We start from the raw sequence: 27,552 nt of genomic DNA on the forward strand, positions 1-27,552 counted from the left end.
GGAGCGAGATGAAGAAAGAAAGAACAGAGGAAATGAAACAGGTCCTCTCTGCCAAAGGGAGGAACAAGTTGTAAAACGCGCGTTAAACAAGACAGCTGCCTTCTTCCCCCACCTCGAGTGGCTGCGGGTCCATCTTCGCGGCTATAGCGCGAGCGCCGCACGGCGTAACGGTGCTTCGTCGAGTGCAGCAGCTACTCGGTTGGCGCGGAAGCAGCAGCAGTGGAGCAGACTATATGGATGGCGGTCGGCCGCTGGTGTACGCGAGCGCGCAGGTAAATGATCGCCATTAGGGAGCGGCGCGGGAGGGGCTCGCCGTCTCGGGTTCCAATGGCTGCTGGGCGGCCCGCTGATCGACTCTGGCGCGCCGCTGCCGCCGTGTGCTGCGACGCAAGCACGCCCGCTAATTGGGATAAGTGACTCGCTGCCGCCCGGGGGGGGGGCAAGGAAAAGGGGTGGCCGGCGGAAAAGAGCTGCCACCATTTACTCCTCGTTGACGTCACCCGGAGGAGGTGGTAATTCGAGCTCCACGCACGGGCGCTTGACGGAGAGCTGCGGGCTCGCGCGCCGTCGCGCGCTGACTGACTGCGACGCGGAATCCCGCCGTCACGTCACCGCAGCCGCGCGCACTCATGACGCTCATTTCGTCGCGCGGCGCCGACCGCCGATGGTTTTCTTTTTTCGCCTCTCGGCAGCAAACCGTTTGCGCGTCATCTTCTTTCCTCCGTCTCCTCGTTGGCTGCTGCCTCGGAGTGAAGGGGAAGAAGCTCGGCATATAAATAACCTTTATTGGGTGCCCGAGCTCGCGTTACATTTTTTTTTTTCGCTACCCTTTTCTGACGTCTCGCTGGCGGAAACGCATTTGGCTGCGAAATAGGTTCGCTAAAGGCGTTTGCCGCGACGGCGTCGGCGGATAAGGCGTTTCAGCATACACGCTCACGCTTTTCTGTTTCGCTATATTTTTTTTCCCCGTCCTTGTTTGATGTATACGAATCCGCCTGTTTACGCTCAAGCGTCCGCGATACGGAAATGTCGCGCTGCGCGCCCACCTAATTTGCTCCTGTGAGAGGCACCCCAGTCGTTGCCGCGAGATTGCCTTCTTCTTTCTTCCTGTCGTTTTTCTTTTTTTCCGTCGAACAGCATTATCGATTATGTTCTGATATTGTGGCTGATATGATGTCGGCACTTGGAGTATTTACGTGAAACCGACAAGGTTGGGACGATGTCGGCTTATTGAGATGAGATCTGCCTGTCGGACTCGTGTAAGCGCTAGCCGTTAACGCTGAACGAACGTCGCATCGGTCTGGGCCAGTATAGGCCTCTATCACGAGGCCCGACGGACCGCTGGGCAATGTGCGTGTAAAAATGTGGACAAGTAAGTGTATACATGTAGGTCGGCGGTGTGCAGTTCATCAACACCCACTGTGTTGTTCCACCTCGCCGCAGACAGCCGCTGGCATCTACACGTTTATATATAGGGCCAGCCAGAAACGAATTGTTACGCCTGTTGGGCCGGATTCGACTTTTTACACGACATGACACGGCATCTTCGCGTAATGTATACGTATTATACGGAGCCATGTTTCTGCAGTGCATGCCGGCAGTCGCTCTTTCGAATTCCAGGAGTCTCTTGCAGGAAACATTTTACCAGCTGGTAAGTTAACCCGCGGTTTAAGAGCCTCACCAAAGTTGCAGCCGCTTAGCAAGTGTTCGCGAGTGACATAGGTAACATGTTTCAGCGTGTGCATAGTTCGTCACTACAGGGGTTTTGCGCACTGGGCACGCAAACCATCAGGCGTACAAAGTCACCAATATGCACTTTAATTAACGATATTTAACGAATTTTCTTTCTAAATAGAAACGTTAGTGCACAATTCCGAAATTGAAGCTGGTCAGTGTTCAGTATAGTAGTGGATATCTATCCGCAATTTTAGCGGCGCAATACGTTAGTGTTCCACGCAGCTTTGTTCCACATTGCCCAAGGAATGTTTTCTGGAAAAGTAACATGTAGAGCATGTACCAATGACATTTAAGCAAAAGCTGGGTGGTGGTCAACTAAAATATAATGATATTGTCTCAGGATTATTATTTGGTGGATATAGCTTGAGTATAGACGGACTTTAATTTCGCCATTAAGATATATGTACTAAAGTAACTATATACATAAACCGTTACTTTGTGAAAATGAATGAATTAACGTAATCGCCGATCATCGTACAAATTGTGGTCTCCGTCACTGATACGTATGTATCTTTGTGAGCAAAAATTTTTTTTTTCTCAAGTCCTATCTTAATACTTTCAGACATCGTAATACATGTGCCACTAAAACTAGCGGGTGCATATCCTTTTAAACCGATCGAGCAACGACTATGCTGTAGAGGGGCGCGAAACAGATATCGCCGAGCGAGACGGAGCACATATCGAAGATCGGAATCACACCATCCATGCAAAGAAGTAAATACAACGAAAAAAAAAAGGGGGTAGATCTGAATACTAAGGAAATCCTTGGAGAGGTACCTTAATATCTCACAGGAGTTTACGAACTCGTATTTACGCTTGCTATTTGGGTAAAAGCCGAGTGCCCTTCGCGTATTATGGTAGTTCAAAATATTAAACCGATTGGTTGCCAAGTGATTTGGAGAGAAGAAGACATGGTGTGCATTATCTGACCGTGTCTGGGTATTGCGCATAGTGTCACTGGAATGTTATTATCGTCTCCATGGCTGTCCCGGTGGTGCTGATAAATCCGCACGAAGATCCATGAAATATATAGGGGCTTTTTAGACCCTCAGCAGTTCTTTAACCACCGGTGTCGCGTGACAAATATTTAGAGAAGGAAAATATCAACACATTTTGAAGGCGTCAGAAAAAGCCGCGAAAAAAAAATCACTTTTGGCTGGACTCTTTAGACATGCGAAAGTTATCCTAAAATATTGCAGCATATAAAAATAAGAGGAACTGCGCACGAAGGTCAATGCAAGAAGACGTTCTCACTGGTTACGGCAAAACGTTGACATTATGTAATATTTATAGCAGTGGTTTCATTTTCTTCGCGGTTAAGGCTTTCGGAATTCTCATGTGGCTATCCTTTGAAAGCTGCATGCTGTGTTGCTCTTTTAGGTATAGAAGATGCTGACACTCTGTTCCGCGCGCTCCCCAAACTTCAATTTGTTGGTGCAGTTTTTGCGGACTTAATGTATATTAATGCTCATTGCTACGTAGTGAATTTAATGCTGCGGTTCCGCCATATGACCGAGGTCAAACGGATAGAGAAATTAAGACGTATCGAATGGAGGCGAAGGACGAATCATAAGCATGCATACATTCTATTCGTCAACCCGCTTGGGATTGCGTAATGTGAGGTGTTGAAAATGTCCGCCTGACATCAAGTCTATAGTAAATCAGAGAAAAGAGTTGTCTGACGCACCACCTTGAGAATGTCGTCGTAGGAGTTAGCTCGAGTTGTCAGCTCATCTGAGCATGGGCGGCACGGTATACTATATTATAGCTAAAAGCTCGCGCAAAAACTTCAAAGACTTCATACAAAACCGAAAACGTAAGAGCACATAGGACTTTACCATAGTGAGCGTGAGTTTTTTATTGTGCGCGAAGAATAGACTTCTGGGAATGAGGCAGCAAGCGAATGGGACAGCAAACGTGTCGTAGCACCCCAGTTGCGAACAGCGCCCTCTGCGAGTCCTCTCATCGCTGCGGTGGCCCCCTCGCCTTCATTTGGTCGCCGCCGCGGACGGCATACTTTCAAGTATTCCATAGTACACTATAGCTATAGTACGCCTTCCATATGTGGTGTTTTGTTTGTATTAGTTATACGATTTGTATACCGGGCACTTGTGTTGGCTGTACGATTAACCGCTTGCTTCGCTGTATTTTGTAATGTTGCACAGACACTAATATTTAGCGATCCTTTATAAAATTATATTGATCCTCCCGTGACAAGGGCATTTCCTTCTCCCCCCCCCCCCTCCCACGTTTTTTTTAATGCTGACCTTCTTGTAAGAAAAGTGGCAGCCCACATTTGCATGGACGCAAGAAAACAGTCGAGCAAAGAACACTGGTGGAGAGCTGCGAGTGCTCTTGTGTTTGACAATTTGATCGTAAAATTCCAGAGCAGTTTGCCTTAAAAATATAATCAAAAATAAGAAAGAAAGAAAGAAAAGAAAGAAAGAAAGAAAGAAAGAAAGAAAGAAAGAAAGAAAGAAAGAAAGAAAGAAAGAAAGAAAGAAAAGTCCGAGGATGGCTGCGGCACCTTCACTCGGAACTTCCTTGTTGCGGAGGAAATCAACAAGAAAGGTCCTGATTGCATAATGTCTAGCTCACGTCGCAATGCGTCGTATGTAAGCGAATTAGCGAAACGTATTGTGAAGCACGAGTGAGTCAAAAGGTATAGTTGGTGGACTAAGCATACTTACCCTCTGCTTCTTTCTTTCTTTCTTTCTTTGAAAGTGCTTTGTCTTTGAAAGTGCCTCGGTGAAAATAGCGCACTTTGATTATTGTTGCTGATACTTCAGTGCGCGCCAGAGAACCATACTATGGATTGCGAAGTAATATATGCAATCACCAATACGGCGCTTTTCGGCAACACAGAGATCTCCGACTTTGAGCAATCTCTAACAGTCGAACTAGCCCAACTCCAAAATTTACGAATCAAATACTGATCGGATAACTCTACAAGAAGTGCGACTCACTTATTTAAGTTTACGATTATTCTCACGCCACAACCTGGATATAGGCACAGACAGACAAACAAAGAACTTTATTGAAGGTCCTGAGAAGCTCCGTTGCCCCCTCTCAGGGAGGCAACGAAACAAATTGCGAACACTATAGATTCGCGAAAAAAAATGTTCTCCCTTTTTTTTTTAATGTGATTAGCATTCCTACAATATTTCACCCACTTCCCGGTATCTATCTATCTATCTATCTATCTATCTATCTATCTATCTATCTATCTATCTATCTATCTATCTATCTATCTATCTATCTATCTATCTATCTATCTATCTATCTATCTATCTATCTATCTATCTATCTATCTATCTATCTATCTATCTATCTATCTATCTATCTATCTATCTATCTATCTATCTATCTATCTATCAATCAATCAATCAATCAATCAATCTATCTATCTATCTATCTATCTATCTATCTATCTATCTATCTCTCTGTGTGTGTGTGTGTGTGTGTGTGTGTGTGTGTGTGTTTATGGCCGGCATAAAGTAAACCTGTTCCAATCTGTGTTTATTCCAAATCCGCCATTAGCTCTCCGTGATAGGTTAAAGGGTGCCAGAGGGAAGTCCATGGTCTAAGGGGTAGCGCACCAGGCTGCTGTGTTGAGGAGAAACGGGTTTTAAACCAACCGTCTGACCAACTTGTGTCACTGGGTATGCGTCACTCGGTGCGTCTCGCTCTTCGAAAGCAATTTTTAAAAATCCCTTAAAATATACTTGGTGCTTGGCGAACTCGAACCCGGATCATGTATATTCAGACAATCTTGTCGTATATGTATATTCCTTCCTCAGTCGTTTTCGCTATGGAAACGCTGGTGTGGAGAGAGAACCATGCAGGAACGCGCGGGTTGTCGAAAACGAATCGGCGGTGGCGGCGTGCGGTTCCAAATGTCGCGTACTACGGCGCCTCTCGTTGAAGAATTAAGATACAGAAATGACTGAGCAACGAAACACCATCTGCGAAAGAGCAACAGTTACAAGAGAGAGAGAGAGAGAACACTGGCGGCGCATTCATTCTGTGGAGATGATTGGAGACAGTAATGCGATTAGGATGATTTCTCGCGACATGTGTGAATTAGTGGTCGAATTAACGAGACAGAGACAGGGTTTTATGATATATTAAATTGCAGAATGCTTACTTAATTATATGTGGTTTAGTTGCTTTTTATATACATTTTAGATACATGCAATAACGTACACTTGAATATATACAGCCGATATGTATACTCGATACATTTGTACAGTTTAGGACTAAATGTCCATCGGTTCTTCAAAGCGATTAGACAGCAGCACATCGTCCTCTCGTCTGTCACTGATGGCGACGAGCAGAGGGCGATGGATAGAGAAGTGAAGGATGGTGATCGAGCACACCTCCGTTCCTCGCCGTATATAGATACCACGTCGAGGAAGGCCCGCTCGGCGACAGACGACTACGTCATGAACTCCGGAAAACACGCGGTTTGGGACTCCAAGAGGTCGATGTTGAAGGCCCCGCAAATAGCAAGCGGCATGTCGATCTCGTTCCCGAGCGTTGCCGTAGCAAGGTGTGAAGGCAGACTTGGCTTAAGCTATTAGGTGCACTGACGAATCGCTGCACAAATATCTTTGGTGGCTCCAGAACTGACGTAGATGGTGGCGACAGCGACGTTTTGGCCGTTGTACCTTACCTGACCCATGCAGATATCTCCGACACTTTTGTACACTATAGCATATATATTGTCAACGAGGGGCGACAGACGTAGCGTGTCGGATTCGATTGGAAAGTGACTTATGAGAGCGTTCTTGTGCAGAGCTACGCCGGCGCACCATGACTTGAGCCGCTTGCTGCGCCCGACGATTTCAAACCCGCTTGCAGCAATGGCCTGCAGTTGACATTGGTACATGGGTTGGTTTAGAACTCTGCATGTTCCCTCAGCACAGCAGCTCGATGTTCTAACAATTCGACCATGGACTACACCGTGACCCACGTTGGCGGGAAAACAGTTACATGCATATATTGATAGACAGTTAGCCCCCGGAAAGTCCGTCAAGTACCCTGAGAATGCTAATCATATTAAAAGGCATTGTTGCGGCCTTCATCGCGGATTGGCGACCAAAGAGGACCAAGCTTGAGGCAGACGAGCCACGGAGCAAGGAACAGAGAGGACGTATAGACGCGACCATCACTTCGCGAGAGATGCGGGCCTGGTTTTCAGCAGTGATGGCCCACGCACACAGCAAGCAAAACATCTATGACGCACCACTGCATTAGCTAAGGAACCTTTCTAAACTTCACTCGAGAGGTGAACTCTTTGGGAATGAACGAACTCCATTTCGGGGCATGCCTCCCGAGAAAAGTCATGTAGAGCATGACGGTGTATACTTGGCCCTTCGTTCATTGTAATTAATTTTGTTTCGTTGCCGTTGAAAGGTATGCTTAATCAGACATTATTAACACCCTTCCTTCATGGACTTTTATTTTCTACAAAAAAAAAAAGTCAAACATTTGCTTAGGCCGGATATGCCTAAGGCAACCTGACTTTTCTAAAGAAGGAAGTGCTTGCTTGTGATCTTGAGAACCATAATTGTTGCGTATCATATATGATACGCCATTAAGAGACAGGTATATTTTGGGACCAAGCAGAAAGACATCTGAATTTCCGAACAGTTACGAGGAATATCACAACCAGTGACAAAATATTGACACATTGATTAAATAGACAGAGTAATTTCCCACAGCTCCAGCTAGTACAAGTTTCAACAAAATTTGATGACGCAATCTTTGACTCACTAATTGATTGCTTCGATATCTAAGCTGGGTCATTAGAATATAAAATGTTGCTGGGCGAGTTGGTTCGAGCGTAGGGGGTACATAGTAGCGCGACATGGAAAAAAGACTTAGTAGGAAGGAGTAAAAAGAAAGGAGCGAGCGCTAAACTTCAACTGTTTATTCGTATATCGAAGTCACAGGAATACAACACCTGTGCATGCGTGCAGCAGAGACGTTGGAAAAGTCATAGCATTGTGTCAAACAGTTGTAACTCGATTCCGAAGAGATAAGCAGACAGTATCGCTAATGCAGCTCATATACATCTTTTCTTATTATGGAAAGCCTCCAACGAATTCCCGTGCCAACGTGTCACTGTACTTTTGTCCAGCATTTATAGACCTTGGCTTTATGTTATAGTTTGTGCTTTGCATAGCCTTTAGGAGTTTGACGCAGGCTGAAAGAAAACCTCCTTCCTCTTCTTCCAAGAGTTGTTTCTTAACTGCTGTTGCTATTAGCTCTTGGAACATAACATGCACCATGCTACGTTCGTCTTAAACACAGCTGGCCAGTCGCCATATTTTGCCTATTTTCTTGCACCCTTAGTGGTGCGAGGAAAGAATATAGCCCCTACAAACGTTATATACGTTGCCACCTAACCTTGTTCGTTCGCGAGAAAACAAATATCTAGTACTCTTCGCAAAACAAACCATAACTGTATCTTGTATCATATATAATACAGCAATTAATGTTTGCCTTACAGAACCATCCGAATGTATTTCACGATCAAAACATCACAGCCTTACAATAAACCGCAAATAAACACCGCGATATCTTAATATTTTATGCGCGCTCGTTTCAAGTGTACGAATTGTGAAAATCACCTGTTCACTTACGAACTCAAGCACGTTCTGTGGCGAGCTGCCGCCATACAATATTTAAATGAAAAGTAATTCAAAAATTATTTATAGTACCAAAGTCGGCTATGTATTTCTTGCTAGAGAGGACATAGATTCCCCGTGAATATGCAGGCATTTCTTTCTTTTCTATTCTGTTGGGATAGAAGAAATTGTCCTATGCGTATGCTATGCGTTGTCCTATGCGGTAAGGGGTACAAGTTATCACATCTGCGTCAGTCTTGCGCGGGCAGACTGACGCAGATGACTGACGCAGATGGTGGCAGACTGGCTTGACTCAAAATCAAGAGCCGGAATTCCTTGTGACTGTTGCAGCTTTTCATTTGTATTTTCACAAATATGCATGAGACGAGTAAAATCTTTCTATAGAATATTTGAGGTGTCTTTTTTAACATCAACCGCCCTTTTCAACCTCTAATATGTTTGTAAGTTCTCTAAAGGTTAGCGTTATTTACCCGTGTTTGTCTTAAGTATAAACAATATCAGTTTCAATTACTCTTGTTACGCACTTCCGTTCAAACTCGGTGATAAGAAACGTGCTCCATGACGAATAATCGCTGCAGTGCGTCGTAAAAAATCCTTGGTCTGTATAGGATTTCTAAGGACGGTAGAAAAAAAACGCAAAGTTTTCAAATAAATATAGGTTCCCAATTCACGATAAAGCTATTCACCGTTAAAAAAAAATAATATGTCTGTGATAAAAACTATAGCGCCGTTGCACGTTTTCAGGCGGATTTCTGGAATAAGCGCACATTACCTGCACGAGAAATTGCAATGTTCGGGTCGAGAAATAATAAAATTGTTTAATTAACGTTATAATTATTCAATCTTACGTAGGACATACGTCGCCATTGGGAAAATGAATTCGCGCAGTAATGAATTCATCATCTACTTAGCAGAAACCCTAACACTATAGCGCTTCTTTGTACATATCCGCCCCCAAAATCTGCTAAAAAGTGGATTGACACTCCACTTAATATCGTCCCGAACTGCTAGAGGAAGCTTTTTTTTTTTTTTTTTTTTTTTTTTTTTTGGGGGGGGGGGGGGGGGGACTCTTAACTGCACAGGACACCAGTGTGTTTCTTTGCACAATGTCTCAAAAGTGCCTGTTATTAGGATTTTCGGTAAGTAAAATGCACGACTTTTTTACTGCTCGGTGTTGATTTCACAACAGCAACACGTGCTCTAAACTAAAGAATTAAAAAAAAATAATCAGTAAATCTCTTTAGTTAGCTACTCGGACATTGCGATTTGTCGAACAAGGTCCGCCACTTCAGGTAGTCCATTTGGATAGGCCGCACTAAATAATTTAAGTAAATAACCAGGCGCAGCATTACTCACCCGCCAAGCTATGCCTCTATAGAACGCGTCCGCGAGCCGACGGGCTGGCTTGTGCGCACGTTACAATGTATCTATAATTGATCGATGTTCAATTCAGGGTCACTTTAAGCAACACGAAGACTGGTCTCGGTGGTATACATGCAGCGGAATGCAGATTTTAAACTGAAAGCCAGTGAAGGCACACAACTGAAACTGAAAGCCAGTGAAGTCGACATTTGGCTAAAGTGTAGAAAAATTGCAAATCAATGATCGATAGAGTAATCGCCTGCAACGAATCCTTTGTCTCATTTCAGATGTACAGTCATAATTCGAACGAAAGACTGTCCACAGTATCATTACTGTATATTTTACAGCAACATATTAATCGATAGTTGTGCGGAATGCTTGCGAAATGTAAGTAAAGAAAGATTAGGAACCGACGCTTGAACGTTACGGAAACATCTGCAAAGTGTAAAACATATGAAGAACACGCCAGACACCGCATAAAAAAATAAAAAAGACATCACAAGCACTCTCTGGGGAGCAGATGAGTATTACCGCGGCGACGCTTTATGAAGCTGATTTATTGGGATTGCAACGTCGATCTTCAAACGCCAGCAGCGATTAGTAGAGTGGTCGCTTTTCTACAGCGGTAACGCATAGCAATTACTTTCTTTATATATATATATCAGACAGCGTATATGGGGAGCGGACAGGATACAGAAAGAGAATAACAAAAAATTAATCAAATCATGCGCGGTATTACGCGATAAGTGAAGTTTTTCGATGTGAATGACCGAAGTTTCCGAGTGAAAACGTGCATTGTCTCTTACGTGTAAATAATATTTAAGCAAGCTGATTATAGAGCGATTGTACCGTTGCACCTACGGCGGTAACATTATATTGTAGCATTCTGTTGACATGCGTGATAAAATAAAATGTGAAACGACATCGTCTTCCGCCATTTCCAGCGGGGACGTGCTTCGTATCAAACGAACAATGCTTTTTTACGCATCTCGGGAGCATGGGAAAAAGAATACGAGAAATGACAATAAATATAAAGACAAAACAAAAGCTCCCGTTGCGAACAATGTGGCAACAATGTTCAACTGGTAGAAGGGGCCGCCTTAATTGGACGCTGCGAAGAAGCACCCGTCGATTACGTCAGGATTCTTGAGAAGAAGAATACACTGCGGCCTGCCAAATAATGAGCTTGCAATGGTAAAATATCTTCATATTTTGCCATTCGCCGCGGTATAGCTTAATACGGTACAGCGCCTCACGCGTGATGGACGGTGCGGGTTCGACTCCCACCTGCGGCGAGCTAACTTTTCAACCACCTTCACTTCCTTTTACCTTGTTATCTCTACGTGTCAAGTAAACATAAAAACAAAGTTTCCCCGTACTTTCTCTTGCCTTCATTGTCTATATTTCATCGGGTGGTTATGACTTACGAAAAATACAGCCCCTTGGGCGCCCATATTCTACTCGTTTATTTCACTTTAATTAAATTTCTCATACTTCACTCGACCTGATCGTGGTAATGTCGCGTCGCTTCATCTATAGTACTGCAGTTGGTAGCGTCTAAGTGGTTATAATTAAATTGACACGCCGCGGCACGAACACACGCGTGGGCGCGCAACACCATCATCACACGCAAAGCTGCTCTTTTTACGATACGAGAAGTAATTAGTCAAATAACTCTGTCAGAGTATAGTGTTTGTTCATATATATATATATATATATATATATATATATATATAGCTGCACCACGAGAACCTTGTTAAGTTAATGAGGTGCAAGACCGAAATTAAGTTTCTGTTCTGATTCTGTGAAAATACTGCGAAATCAGGCCACCGAAGCTATAAAAACTCTGGGCATATGGGTACGTGTATATGGGGCCACGCGGTCACAAGGATTGCAGAATTTGTTTTACATAATCGCTGCAAAACACGCCTGCCGACATATCTTACCGACGAATCGACACCGATCGCCTGCACAACGACCCAAAGGAGAAAAAAAAAAGAAGAAGAAAAAAAGAAAGAAAAGAATGAGCCAGAGATGCACAGCCCTTCCTTATCTTTTATTAAATATTGCCTGCCAGCCAGTCAATTGAGTGATTAACATATTTCAACTGCCTCGAACATCGCACCTTCCGATGCACCAACATCTGATATTCGGCAAGCGATGTACTCGAATTGTTGAAGCGTTAAGGTAGCCTCTAAATAGGTTAAATTGCTGCAGCGTATGGCTCAATCATATAGGCTCGTATTCCGGAAACTTCCATTACGTAAGTGCGTTTCGCCATTTTCCTACGTTCGATAGAGTGCTCGCCGCTCACAATAGTGATGAGCTTAAGAACAAGATAATCACCGCGTTGGTGGCCAATTGCAGACGGCATTTAACAAAGAAACGCTTCAATGAAAAAACTTCATTCTCACAAAAAATGTTCATTGGAAAAGCGTGACAGGAAAGAAAGTTATCACAGAGTGACAGAACTACAGCTGTCCACAAGCAGTGAAAACAGGGTATGCAGCAGTAAAACAATATTTTACACAAAATCGACAGTGAGAAACGAAGCACTACATTGAAATGCATTGTACATGCATGTAAAAAAAATGTCACAGTTTCGCCCTAAGGGCGAAGCAATGAATGCGATAGCAACACAGCAATGTCATACGAAGTAAGGTGAGCGGCTTTGGTAGCAATATGAATTGTAGTAAACATGAGCTCATTAAGTAAGCAGGTGTGCTGCGGCGTAAGTAGACCGACATGAAGAGAGACTCGATGACCACGAGAAGGCGCGTGTGAAACGGTGGTGTTGATGAGAAGCGCTTCCCGTGGGCAGCGCGTGCGAAGGGACACACCTGTAGCGCTGCACTGCCGATCCGGGCAGCATTGCGTGTGTAGCGTGCGTTGGAAAATGTGGCCCGACTATTACGAACTGAATGAACAAGCGTGGTGTGAGCGCGCACAAACACGAAGAGATCACACTGAATGACAGCAGACAACGACTGTCAAAACGCTGGCAGCAAGCATACGCCGCAGCGGGCGAAGGTACGTGCGGTCTATCGCTTCAACGGAAACTGAGCGGCGAATGCACTTAAAGGTCAGAGCCGTGTGGAGATAAGAGACGGTGCGAGCGAGCGACGAGCGCGGTTGTTGGCAGAGAAGTGCGCCCCCCCCCCCCCCCCTCCCCCCTTGCTCCCTCCGGCGCTGGCTTCCTGCTTCCTTGCTTGCGCGTGGGAGATTGAGTGCGTTCGCTCTCCGTGATAGCGCGCGTCTCCGCACGCTTCCTCTCGGGCATACGGCGCGCGGCGAAGATTTTATCTATAGGGAACGTCACGGCGACGGCGACGGCGACGGCGACGACGACAGCGACGACGACGGCGACGACGACGCCAACGGCAGAAATCCGGTTCAAGTGTCCATATAATTGCTATCGCAATAAAACTGTTTGGACATGCACACCCGCAAACTCGTACCACATTGGATCGACGCACCATTAGCATGCACACGAGTGCCAGGAATGCGACACGATTCGTATCGTGTTTCATGAATACAAAACCACATCAAATCTGGGATACGCATCAGTCTTTCGAAACTCGCCTGAAATGCCTCTCACATATTTCCCCGAAGCTGTCGAAAATCGTGCCGCCAGATTCATTTTTCGTATATGACGTCACAGTTTCATCCTTGAAAAAAGAATCCGGGTTATTACCTCTTAGTTATCGTCACCTCAATATACGCGCGTTTACTGTTCCACGAGATTTTTTTGTTGTTGTTTTTAATCATCACTTAACAGAACTATTTTCGCAACACCACCCACATATTTCATCACACGGTCAGTCATGCTAATTTACCGCCCACGGACACGTGCTGTTGATTTTTTTCAGTGTTCTTGCATGTTCTTCCGAGTTGTTAAAGATTGGAACGGCTTCCTATAACTGTACAACGCGTCGTCATGACATTCCCATAATTTTTTTTGTTGATAACGGCTCTGATTATCTTATAAATTAAAGTGAACCGCTATATATGGCAACGTCTTTGCTTGTTTTCTGTAGCCGTATCCGTTCACATAGTATACCGTTCTGTCGATTCTTTAAGGCGTAAATAAATGAAATTCGCTGTCAAAAGTGAGAAGCATCAGCACTAAAATTCGGGACTTGTATTTGCAAAGAACTTACTTTACGCTAGAACAGTTCGTAATATCAGATAGTAGCCTCTGGTGATATGGCGCCTATTATTCGTGAAGGCGACCGACAAATAGCAGACATGCAGCACTTACGAGCGAAAAACTTTGGGAATCCGACTTCTAATACATTGATCTCTCTTCAAAGGGCGATGCACAACTGCAGTGTCAGAGTCCGCGCAACCAAATTTCAGGCTCAACTTAATTCGTAAACGAAAGCGTTACGAAAAAAACTGAAAATTGTCGTGGCAGTTGAACAGCGCCTTGTCTGAAAAACTGGGGCGCATTACATTTCTAGCTCGCGCGAAAACTGTCTGCTGATTAAATATACGTGTAAGCGTTTACGCCAGTCTCTCTGTTGTTTCATCGCAAAACCTAAACATGAGTTGCTATCCCGCATGTATACTGTCTGCATGATGATTCTCCAAACCACGTAAGATAAAGATGTTCTTTTTTGTAAACAACGGCAAATAATTTCCTATATATGAAATTTATGCACGGGTCCTTCGCTGTGTTTAGTTCAGAAACAACTTGTGTATGTTATAGGTCACGTGGCACCGATGTTTATATCAGTTCGGGTTAATGGCTCGCATGCAAACAAATATGAAACGAGCATTGAAACCAAACGCGAGTCGACATGCAGTTGCCTCTCTTAACGCGATTGTTGCTCGAGGAAAAGAGGCGACGCAGCTTCGCAGACGCGTAAACTTATGCGGCACTTTTCTTCCGAAATCGCATTTCGCCGCGTAATTGGCTTTCTACTTCAAAGCCAACTCCATGCATGCTATTGTGCCGTTCTTTTGGCAGCAGGGTATCCTGCAGCCTTTGGGAGTCGTATACATTTTGTGGGGAAGCCTGTAAACTTCGTAAGATTATAGCAAGGTTGGAAAGGCTCACGAGAGAACATCGAGGAAAGAAGCGTTGCACAAAGCTGTGGGGCGGAAAACGGTCCGCAACCGTGGATAGTAAGACAATCACGATCGCTTGAAAAAGAGAATTGTCGGTGGCAACGCTGTCTAAGAAACACGTCAGTCGCTGAACCGAAAAAAAAAAAAAGGTTGCCACGTTCCGCGGAATATATTCTGTTTACTTATAGAGGAAAAAAATCAAAACAAAAGAAACCTTTAGACAAAAATTTTCACTGCAATATCTCATGTAATTACACTCATATAACAAAACGTTGTAAATTAACGAAATGTTTTGTCGATACTGTTAATTACACGCTTCCATCATAGACGCACCCTCGCTATTTCACTGTTCCTCCCTTTCGTGAACGATTTTGCAGGTCATTCGCACAGCGTTTAGCAGAAGGGTATATATACAGGGCTGCACGTTGCTTAACGAACAATCAGCGACATGTTTTAATTCTGCGGATATCTGCGCGATAATATACATACATTTTTTGAAGCACAACTTACTGATTTAGGCCCTGCACTCTTAGTCGTAGGAGTTCTCTAAATCCGTCATCCCGCGACGCCTCGGGTCTTGCTGTTCAGCATCTTGAAGCATGCATGTGCTATAACAGGCAATCAATTTTAAACTTTTCCCCCTCGTGTAGCCACTTTTGCTACTTCAAATAAACAAATAAGAAAGTTACACCGTTCTGCAGAACAAGCTGTACAGGCCGAAAAGGCCGCAAAAAAAGATGTGCAGCGCAGTTTCTTCTGCGAGTATAAGCGACCGTTGAGTTCTGCATATATAGACATCTGTCGTTGGAGAAAGCCGACGGTCTCGCGACGTCCGCTTCCTCCAGCGATATACTTGTATATCATCAGTGAGCCTAAACGCTATAAGCATATCGTCATAGAGAGCCAAGTGCTGTGCCCCCGTTTAGTACAGCGCACGTGCCACGAACGAAGCGCATGGCTGCGAACAACAGTGTCGGCCTCGCGACCGCAAATGTGGCGCGTGTTGTCGCCGACATTATACGCACAGTAGTAGGTGGAGGAGTAAACGCCGAATGGCCAATCGCGAAAGGTATCCAACGCGGCACTTTGTAAGGAAGTGGTGAGCAAAGGAAACAGGCTGTTACCACCGATCGCGGATCAGCCTCGCCAGGAGTAACACACGGCAATCTAGGAGCTCCTTGTGCTGCCGTAATTCAGCGTCCTTCGTGTTCCCGATGCACGTGTGTTACTCCTCCGGGCCGAACCCATGCTTCGACGGAGCGAGTCTGGCGTGCACGTACCGGGCCTGACCCACGGGTACCACGGCGTGGGCTTGGCGAGTAGGCCGGGTTCCCAGCAGAGCAGCGGCGGCTGGCGCTTGGGCTCGCTGCGACTCAGGATGCTCGAAATAGAGAACGGGTTGGCCGACTTCGCCGCCTTGGACTCCGTGGTGAGCGCCATGCCGGTGGCGGCGGCTTCCGAAAGGCTTCGAGCGGCCCGCAGCTGTGGCCGGCGCCCTCGGGGCCTCGGGGTCTCGACGTCGGGCAGCCGCGAGTAGCGCGCGTGCGGCCTCTCCGCGTTGATGCCGGCCTGGCCCGGAGGAGGGCGGGCCGCGACCTAGCACCGCCTCCCGGTTCCGCCCCCGGAGGCGGGACGCGCTCTCCCCTTCCGCGACCTCGTCGAAGAAAAGCGGCTATTAATATTGATACAAATTGCGGGCACTACGGGCGAGGGTGGCATGTTTTGGAGGCGGCAGCCATTTGTCTCCGGCGGACGAGGCGCGCTTAATTGGCGACAAATTAACCTGGACTGTTCCGGGACCGGCGCGCGCGGCCGCAGATTCCTGCCGGGGATATTACTCGAAGAGGGGGGTTGGCGCCGCTACTGGCGGGGGGAGAGATGCCGTTGCAGCCAAATCCGATTAGCCCCGGATTAGAGGCGGGGAAACGACAGAAAATTGGATCGGGGGCTCGCCGAGTGGCGCGCACGCAGACTTCATGCAAGCCAAATGAGCCGCGCGCGCGCCGCCGGAGAGGGGCAAGCAGCCACTGTCACCGCCTCGCAGCTGCGCCACAACGCGCGCGCCTACGTCGAGAGCCCGGGTCGCAGCTGCTGGCTCGAAACCGCGCGGCGGCAAGCGACGACGAGTGAGCGGCAATCCTGTCTACAGCGAGCCGCGGCGGTGTCGACCGGTGTGAAAACGCGCGGCAGGTTATCGCTGAGCGCGCGGCTGATTGGACGCCGCGCGCGGCACACCCGGCCCGAGTGCCGCCCAGATGATAGCGAGCGGTCGGCGGCGCGTAGTACATCGGCTCTCTCTCTTACGCGCCATTAGAAACCCGAGTGCGGAAGCGCGAAAAAGGGAGCGGGGGGCGCCCTAATTTGTCGTCGCCGAGCGCGAGAGCCCTCGGCCGTTTTTCGTTGGGGACGAAAAAGGATCGCGTGGGGAGCGCGGCTGCTAAATGCGAGCGGCACGGACGCGAGAAAAGAGCAAGTTGCCAAGCGAGGCGCTAATGTGGCACTCCAATCGCGGTGCGCGCATTTCCCTATCAGACACGGCGTAAGTACCACCCGCAAATCAAGTGCGCTCCAGAGGTCCTTGCGCGAGAGAGCGATTGAAATGGGGCGATTTCTGAAGCTCCAGATCACTTAATTGGGCGCACTATAGTCAGGTCAGCGGCTCACGAGCTATAATAATAATAATAATAATAATAATAATAATAATAATAATAATAATAATAATAATAATAATAATAATAATAATAATAATAATAAAGAACATCACCATGTCGAGCTGTATTTTCATATTCCTAATAATGATGGAGATATGGAAACGTGCTATTCGACTCCGCTTAGAACCTTGATTGCAGTGAAGTTGGCGTGCGTGTTTGTGTTTGCGTGTGTGCGTGTTATTTTCGGCGCTGTGTCGTTATCCAGGCGCAGCTGTCGCCACGCTGTAAAATCAGGTGCGAATGGTGCTCCATGCAACAACCACACAGAACGCGTTTAGACCGTGAGGCTAGGTTGAATAATTGAAATGGACATGAAATGGACAAAATGCATTGGAAAAGCGTTTTGTGTGGTTGCCACTCAACGAGGTTGTGCTGTCAAACAGCTCCAGAAGGCGGCTTGCCTTAACGACGCATGAGCTGTTTCAGGCAGAGCGTGTTGTACGTTGTTGCTCAACGCGAAGACGCCGCCACGTTGCAGCTCTTTTTAACAGCGGAGCTGTTTAAGCCGGCCGTAATCTGTGCCGCGAGCCGCAAAACCTGGCCGAGCTATGACGTCACTGCATTGCCTAGCAACCCCATACCAGTCGTGCGATAGCTTCGCAAGACTCCGCGCCTAGACACTGCGCGCAGCGCGTCTGCTCCACTTGCCATAAACGTTCCGTGTAGCAGGTGTGGAGGCGCGGTTGCTAGTGTGCGGGAAGTTGTAGCAACCATGGGGTAGACCGAGGAAGATCCGCACTGCCGAGGAAGAGGCCGCTTTCCGGGAATCATGCCGCTTGGCCAAACAAGAATACAATCGCCGGCGTCGAGCTGATCCTGCACAGAGAGCCGAGGAAGCCTTAGCCAAGCGACGGCACAGAGTCGAAGCTGCGCATCGCTTCTCCTAGCTCCGACAACGCTCCTCCCACTGCGCGTTGCATAGCGCAGCTTGCAACACCGACACCGCGTTCCAGTGCCGCCACCGCGTTCCAGCAGACCCGCTCCGTCAATGTGGTCGCCTAGCAATCACTCATCCAGCTTCGCCCAGCCATGTCATTACTTCGCGCCGCAATTCTTGATTTACTTAGTCATGACAACACTTTGTGAAGCTTGGTCATGACGTCACACTGATTATAACGATCATGTCGCCGCGTACGGCGACGCATCCTATACTCTTGTAGACTTCGCACTGAGTAAATGTACCATGGGACCGCCGAAGAAGTACAAGACTCCCGAGGAAGCCGCTCAGCTGGAAGCTCGTCGTGCCTCCATGCAGCCGAGAACGAATGCGGCGATTACGTGCTAATCCGGAGTATCGCGCCGAAGGCGCTGCTGCTAAACACGCCAAGGCTAGTAAAACCTGGCAGAATCTAGGTCGATCACCAGCTACGCTGTTTACTCCATGCAGCCTTGCACCACTAGTGCAAGCTGCCCACTTTTTTTCTTCTTCTTTTTCTTTTTGTATGTTTGCAAGAGCAACCGTCAGAAGTACTTTATCACTTGGGGGGCGGCAATGAAATTATGACACCAATGAAAATAAATTTATTTATTTATTTATTTATTTATTTATTTATTTATTTATTTATTTATTTATTTATCTACTTATTTATTTACTTTTATGCAGCGAGGCAACACAACCGAGGAGCTGATATGGACGCTGAAATCATAGGGGATGGGAATCATATAGGAAATCATAGGTATGAAAAACAGCATTATCGTATTCTTCATTAATGGGGCATAGAAATTCATGCCTGATAATTATTCTCGATGTTTTGATGGTGCCACGTTGAGAACCAAGCCGTCGTCTAAAGTCTGGCGGTCATTGCACCGACGTATGTAAAAGAACACTACTGCGCCGAGTCCCCTATTCAGACGTGGTCTAAAGTGCATGGCTCGAGCAGGATTCATTTTGGGTCAGTTCCGGTCGCTGGCGGAGCGACGGCATGCTCTCCACGGACCGCTGAGACATTACCGCTTGAATTCAGCTATGAATATACTTTAGAGAACCTTTCACCGTCGTTCGAAAAAAAAAAAATCTGCATTTGGTCACATTCGATCTTATACTATCATATACTGTTCCATTCTATCCCTTCTTTAACTATCGCGGCCTAGCGGGGCATATGCATTTGTAATTGGAAAGACTGAAGCCTGATTAGCCGTATGTATGTATGTATGTATGTATGTATGTATGTATGTATGTATGTATGTATGTATGTATGTATGTATGTATGTATGTATGTATGTATGTATGTATGTATGTATGTATGTATGTATGTATGTATGTATGTATGTATGTATGTATGTATGTATGTATGTATGTATGTATGTATGTATGTATGTATGTATGTATGTATGTATGTATGTATGTATGCATGCATGCATGCATGCATGCATGCATGCATGTATGTATGTATGTATGTATGTATGTATGTATGTATGTATGTATGTATGTATGTATGTATGTATGTATGTATGTATGTATGTATGTATGTATGTATGTATGTATGTATGTATGTATGTGTGTGTGTGTGGTTGTGTGTGCGTGCGCGTGTGCGTGTGTGTTCACTCATTCATTCATTTATACTGCCAAAAAATTCACGAGGGCATTACAGAGAGGATTGGAAATTACACAATATCAGTGACATTTTTACGGTCACAATGCGAGTGACGGCAATAACGGAATCAGTATAGTGGTTTTAATCACTGCATTGTTCGGGGGACGAAGTATGCATTATAGTGCATACAGGGCAGAAACCAAATTTGAAGCGATGATCACTGCGGGATGATACGTATAAGTCGGCTTAAGCCGAAGCTGGTATTTCAAAACTGGGTTAGTGTGATTGAGCTTATGGTATACATATAGACGTGAATACTTACGGCGCTATGACAGAATAGGTAAGTCGAGATTAGCATTTATTAAAGGCAACATTATGCTTTAACTAGCGCAATATTACGCGCAGAGTTGCAGTAAAAGTTCCCAGTGGCAGGCACCAATGTCTACGCATTTAGGCCCGTTGGATGGACGGTGGTTTGTTGTTCCATCTCAGCCCGGGAGAGCCCGACACTAAAGTGACTCCGTTCACCGGTTCCCAGCTTTCGGACCTGCTTGGGTTTTGGCTCTCGGGTCAACCAGTGCAGGCATACATGGTACGAACGAGGAGAAGCAAACGAAATTGCCAACTGTGGAGAACCACCACCTTCTGCTTATTTCTATCTTAACCTGCATCTTACTTCGTGAAACCGCGATCTCGCTATATAGCATGTCCTTCTTTGACTGGCCGTTTAGTGCGGGTTTTCTATATGGCTCACGCGCCGAAGCACGCGCCTCAACGGCTGTCTGGAGACGCGTTGCCCTTCTGAGCGTTTGTATTTTTTCCGACTATCGCGTCAGTTTCAAAAATCGTCGTGGCAGATCGAATCACTCCGTATCTAAGGACTAGTTTGGCTCGGTTGACCGGCTGAAAATGCATGTAAACGCAATCGGGTGGGTATTAGCTGCCGTTCGACTTTTTTTTTATCGTGTTGGCGTTGTCTCATTTACCTAAACGCTGGGATCTCTGTCATAACCAAAAACTACACGATTCGCAGTATACAGGTTTTCTTCCCGGCTGCGGCGGCCGCGTTTCACTGGGTGTGAAATGCCAAAAAGCCCGAGTATACTTAGATTTAGGTGCGCGGTAAAGAACCCCAGGTGGTCAAAATTAATCCGGAGGCTCCCATTATATATATCGGCTCCCACTCCCAATGATATATCGTGATTTTGGCACGTGAAACCCCACAATTCTTTTTTAATTCCTATATTCGGAATCTCTATCCGATAATATATGGGACTGTGGATTCTGCCTTTACTGCTATAGAGGTGGTAACCGGTGTACCTGCTCGTCCTCAAAGAAGTAGCCTATTCATTCGTTCACTCGCTATATAGACGTATAAGTTCGCCCTCACAATATCCTTCCGCCGATCTCTTCTCGGGCTCTTTATTTCTTCACTTCAAGGCATGCCAGTATTTCTCGCTCCTTTTTAGGAAACAAAGATGTCGCCAAGGACTATAGGGGCCTAAAATTCACAAAGGTTTTCGTTCGTATATAGTGCTGTTCGCCATTACCGAGCCACTTTCGCCAATAATATGACCGACGTCACAGTGGTCTGGCGTCTACTCAGCTTTAGCGTAAGAACGTGTTATGTGAATACGGGTCCAGGGCCCGTATTATGTAACCATTATTCTCATCCCCCCCCCCCCCCTCCCCCCATTTTTTTCTAAAATCCTGCATTCATGGTTCACACGAAGTCTAGCCCCGATATTGCCGAAACCAGTCACTCATCTGGACGAAGAACAATAATTTACTAAAAGCGGACGGAACGAATCCTGACATTATACGTCCCCAGCTGTCTTGCAGAAAGGCAGCGTCTTCAGGGGCACTGTCTGTACGTCAGCGTCCCCGCCTAGTTCAGTGGTAGAAGATCTGCGCAAAGGAAAAATACAAGAACAAGGAGCTGCGCAATGTCTTAGTTATTACGTTAATAAACAACATGATTTTTTCCCCCGCATGCCCTGACTTCCAATGTCTGGTATGAACGTTGAAATCTTTTACTTGCACTATCGAGTTATATTTCATGTTTGCACTGGTCTGTGAAGCCTCTGTATGAAGTCAACTAGTGTTGCAATGCGTTCTTGTTGGTATGGCATCTTGGAGTAATATAGTGTCGCATACACACGAGGACGCAAGAAGGCACACGAAAGACACAGACACGGCGCCCTGTCTGTCTCTTTTATGTGCCTTCTTGCGTCTTCGCGTGCGTGCGCTACAATATATAGTATACTCTGTCTGAAGCCTGTTGTGTGCTATATGCATTTCCGCGATGAGTAATCACACAAAATATTATTTGCGTTATAGCAACCTTTACTTAACGTTTGCACTGGTTTGTGTGATCTCGTTTGTAGCGTCTTGTGTCATGTTTAATCGTGCGCAAAAAAAAAAAAAAAAAGGAAAGCGGCAAAGGCGCGAAGGTGTGCACCGAAATATCGGACTGCGGTGCTCGGACTGCACAATATCGTGCCGCCGCCCAGAGTCTTCATCAAGGTGCGTAATATCTGTGCCTTGCCATGTCGTGTTTGCCCAATTGTACCTGCATGAGACCCAATATACAAAACTTTATACAATATACAACACTAACAAGTGCTGCTTGTTATTGGCAAGCCATCTTCGACAATAATATGTCCAGCATCAGGATTGCCTGAGACTTGATCTGACAAAAAATTGTAGCGTAAGAGATTTTTCGTGAATTCAGGTCCTGAAGCGGTGTTTGGTGAGCTACCTGGGTGCGGCGAAGTCATCTTCGCCGCACGCAGGAAATATCTAAGCTTGTTATCGCAAGTTCGATCTATTGCAGTTTTATGAGAAGAGCACTTAGTACTGTTTTGAAAGCATTTTTGGTGACGGTGTGGCATATTGGTCTTCCCACATATTCTTGTCTCTCAATGACGATTAGTTTAAATTGGAGTTCTATAGTTCGTCAATTAAGAAACTAAGAATCACATTCGTCAATTAAGAAATAGCAGACGACACCCGCGTCTGAGCCAAGTCTCCTAATTGAATAATTTGCTTTGCGCATCATACATTTTGTTATCAGTAAACTTACATTCATACCAAATTATCTAAGCTCGATAAGAATATATGCAACAAAAGAAACATGAGCGTAACGAGTATAGGAAAAAGAAAGTGCGCTCTGATAATTTTTACAGAATGTTAATTGTTACATTGCCGCCGGCATTTTCTACTTGTGCAAACGAGAGAGTGGGAGAGAGAGAGAGAGAGGAAAAAAAATGTTGTTTAGAAGTTAAGGTGTTTTGCTTTTCTTTTAGCAGCTTTTTTTTTATGTGGCTCCGTAAGTTCGCGCGTATTCGAATGAAGTGCGGCTCGCTCATCGCGACAAGCTGCATAGCTCCACAAACTCATGCGTGCCATCTGCCCAGCCTAAGGCCTTACATTACCGTTGTCGCAGTGAATACGCAGAGCTGTTCGTTACATAAAGCATAAACGACGCCTGTAGTATTATAGCGGCAGCAGAATGGATAGCGTAATCATCGCTACGAGGCCGACGAAACTGCACACCCACTCACCTGACACTGCCGCCGACTGGCAACCCGTTGGCTTTGCTTGAGAGTCATTTGGTAACAGTCGGGTGCACTCCCTGTATAGCACATGCGAAAACAGCGCTAAATGAACGAATCCATCGTCCACTGCCCATTTCTTTTTCATTCACATCTGCTTGCCGCGCGGGGTGTCGGCTTACACTACGCCCCGCGGCAGTACATGACGGGATGAGCCCGCCGAGGCCCATAAGCACTCGGCTCACTGCGCCAACCCTTTTTCGGCTGCGCGCCCGTTATTGCGGGTAATCAACAAAGTGCAATCAACGTTATAGGCCTGCCGCACTCCTTTCTTTTTTTTTTTTCTGTTCGCTCGCAGGTTGGCTCTTTGTCGCGCAACAAGGGCTGCGGAAAGTGCCTCGTTCAGCGATTCGGGCGAAAGACGATGCGCGTTTTCCTCCTCATCACATTGTGGAGAGAGGGAGGTCGTTCGCGGCGGAAATTTTAGAAAAGTCAGCGGAGACATGTATGATGTGTGACGATATAACCAACTTGATGCTATATACACAAAGCGCGCGCGCGCTTCAACGAGGAGAAGTCAACAATGCGTGAAGGAAAGACTCGCAGCTGTGTAGCGATTCAGGCTGATCAACGGACGCAATTAAATGCCACGTTTTCGGCGTTGTTTCGCGCTGCTCTTCGTGTCCGATGAATGATCGAGTCCAAGCATTGTATACGCGCTGCTTTCGGGATATTATTCCGTGCGCTTGGAGATAGAGAGTGATAGAGAGTAACACAAGAGAGGAAAGGCAGGGACGTTTACCAGACGCACGTTCGGTTTGCTCCCCTGCATTGGGGGAGGAGGGGATATAGAAATGAAAAGAGCGGGAGGGAGAGAGTCAGTTTCGCGCACATTTGAATGCGCGCACCGTGTCTACAAACGGTCGCGAAGGCCTGTCGACTTGAGGTATACTGCAATAACGCTTTCGTGGCTTTCTGTGCCATTGACGTGCACCGCCATGGCCCAAGGATATTTATTACCGAAAAGAGTCTAGATCACAGCCGGTTCAATGACGTCAGGTTCACGCTTGACGTCGTACCGAGGACAGAGACACAAAATGTGTTCAATAGTTCCTGTTGTTCGCCAAAAGTCGCATATGAGCGTATCCCCCATTCCAATTCGGAACGAGTAGGCCTTTGTAAATGACAACCCGAGCCAGAGGTGGCGCAACAGTGTCACCTTACAGCGGGAAACCATTGATGGCACCTGTAGCTTTGAGGGTGGATCAAGTGTACGAAGATGCCATTTCGGGAGTTGCGATAAGACCACTATTTGTGTGTCATAGCTTTAGCCATGAAATGAAGTGTTCTTGCAGCGCCGGTTCCGAATAAGGGTATCGGAACTGGTCTGGCTCCTACATGAGTGGTCCAGGCGGCCTCGTTGTCGAGGTTATTACCAGCAATGCCGCTATGTCCGGGCAGCCACTGAAATATAATTTCATGCATCAGCGATAGCTTGATGGAGGTCCTCTCTTGTCTCATATACCAACTGCTCATGAGTGCTGTGATATAAGCAAAAAGGCGGACATGCAGACTCTGAAGTGCTGCCGTATTTCGTATAACGCATTTCCGAGGTGTCTTTGCAGGAGGCATTTCACAGCAGCACGTAGGGCAGGAAGCTATGCCGCCGTTGATACCGTCATGTGTGACAATTTCAATTTGATTGTAGTTTTCGTAGCTGGAATGACAATGGCATCTGCAGATCTGGTAGGTGAGACCAAATCATGGCTATAGATGTATGTACATTAGTTCCCCGTAGGTCTCGTTCATTAATAGCAGCGTCATCTGTTTCAGTGCTATAGTGGGGTGATTGGTCTTATTTACATCCGGAATGTTTAGGCCCACCCGAGGTTGTTGGAGACACCACAAAGGAAATGAAAGGCTTTGCTGCTGGTGTTTATCCTGATGCGATACAATCTTGACGGGTGTGGTAACTTGGTAAAACATGGCACGAGGTCTCTGCAAGGGCAAGGATGCTAAATGGTGATCGGAGACGCGCATGGAGAGCATGAAATTGCCTGGCAAACAGATGTTGGGTGTAGAACTGATTAAATTTTGCTTTCTACCGTCTGAGATAGATGGGTTTCAAGAGTGGGAGGCTACGCTCTATCAAACATCTATTATATGAACCTTTTCCAATATGGACTAAATACTCCATGTAATATGGAACATATGCAATAACGGAAATATTCATTTTTTCACTCCAAGGTAGACGTTTATTCAAATTATTTGCTCATTAGCCGAAGAGACAAAACTTCGCCACCAAACGTCCATAAATCTTGCTTTCAATGACGACTCGCACTTGCGCAAAATCCGTCGTGACCATAGTCGCTTTGGCCACCAAGTACTGGCCACATAACACAGCTTCAACGCTTCTCAACGAAACTTCATTCGGAAACTTCATTCCGCATGTTTTAAGACTCTTTGTCTGGAAGGCAAGTCATCACTTCATCAGTTGAGTGCAATTATGATAATGAGAATGTGCCAGGGCCATTGCGCTCCATTGTACACCAGTGCTCGGTCGTCGCTATTTATATATTCCATGGAAAGCTCGCAACATCCATATCATAGAGATCGTTTCGTTAAAGAAAAAAAAAGAAAGAAAGAAAGAAAGAAAGAAAGAAAGAGGATTTTGATGCGAGTTAATCGATAATACGCTCGCGCATACGCATTGATCGACACGCATGGTTTCGCATCAATAGGCTGTTGCTCACCTGAAGTGATGTACACACATTGCGTGGCAATCACGAAGGCTGTTTTCACCTGCTCCAGTGAGACCGAATAAGGTCTCACTGGAACGGGTACCACAGCTCAACTTCATGAGCTGAGGTTGCGCCCTTGGGGGATGTTCTCTAGTATCCTTTGTCATTACGCACTGTCGAACAAGTATATGTTTTTTACAAGAATCATGCGTATACCAATTTCAGCGAGCTTGGCATCCATGTCTGGTCTATGTCGAGCATGCACCCGGCCTGATAATTTAAATTTTGGACTGTGACATGAGAAAACTTGAGGTGGACTAACGGGCCTTGTCATAGATAACGTGCAATCATTTTAGCAATGAGAAGCAAGCGCTGATTCACCACTACAGTTACAGAACAAGGGGGCTACTGTATAATATCATTGAGGCCTAGACTCACAAAACATTTAGTTCACAAGTGCACTTTGCCGTTGGTCATGCGCCGTCGCTAATGATTTGTCCAGCATCACAATTGGCTAGAATTTTCTCTTACGAACAATTCTAGCGTAAGATATTTTTGTTGATACAGACCCAGGCGTTTCAGAAAGAGACAAGGAAAAGCTTGACTTTCTCCACACAACTGCGGGTGCCACGTGGTGCCACGGCTCAACGCACCTACACACTTGCTCTGCACACGAGCTGACAGAGCTATTAGGAGACAGCAGGACAAAAAAAGAACGACAGGGTACTCGCTTGCGGTGACAAACAATTGTCGCGGAGCTAAGATTGATGCTACTTCTTCAATTTGCCGGCGGTGAGTAGCTCGACAGTGGCGCCAAATTGGAAGAACACCGCCGTAAGGAATGGCCGCGGAAGCCCTCGCGGGGGCGAGAGAGCATAGTCGAGGAAGGAATAAGAAGCAGGGGATGTCCTTCCCGGCGCCCTCCATCCGTCCTCGCGAAAAGAGAGCACTTGAGCAGGGGGGAGGGCTGGCAGCCGCCGAGGTCTTCTTCTCGCGGCGGTGAACAGACCGGCAACACGGCTCCCGACAGGCTACCGCTGATGGACGACGTGCACTCTTGTCGCCCTGCAGTGCCCGGGCGGGGAGGGAGGGAAACCGGCGCGAGTGGCGGGTGCCAGCGCTGGTTGTGTCGCGGCGCCGAACGACGACGACGACGCGTGTCGGACAGCGACAAACGAGAT

The 27,552-nt window shown here is 46.4% G+C and overlaps 1 protein-coding gene across 1 annotated transcript in view; it reads right to left on the bottom strand.

The window, feature by feature from the left end:
- The window catches only part of LOC119436167 (homeobox protein HMX3), a 73,566-nt gene extending 57,250 nt beyond the window's left edge, over positions 1-16,316 (bottom strand). Inside the window, exon 1 of the mRNA XM_037702972.2 lies at positions 16,109-16,316. Within this exon, the coding sequence (XP_037558900.2) occupies positions 16,109-16,268 (160 nt within the window). The 5' untranslated portion in view covers positions 16,269-16,316. The remainder of the gene's footprint in view (positions 1-16,108) is intronic.
- Positions 16,317-27,552: the final 11,236 nt, after the last annotated feature.

Source organism: Dermacentor silvarum, chromosome 1, assembly GCF_013339745.2.
Source record: "Dermacentor silvarum isolate Dsil-2018 chromosome 1, BIME_Dsil_1.4, whole genome shotgun sequence".
Taxonomy (NCBI): Eukaryota; Metazoa; Arthropoda; class Arachnida; order Ixodida; family Ixodidae; genus Dermacentor; species Dermacentor silvarum.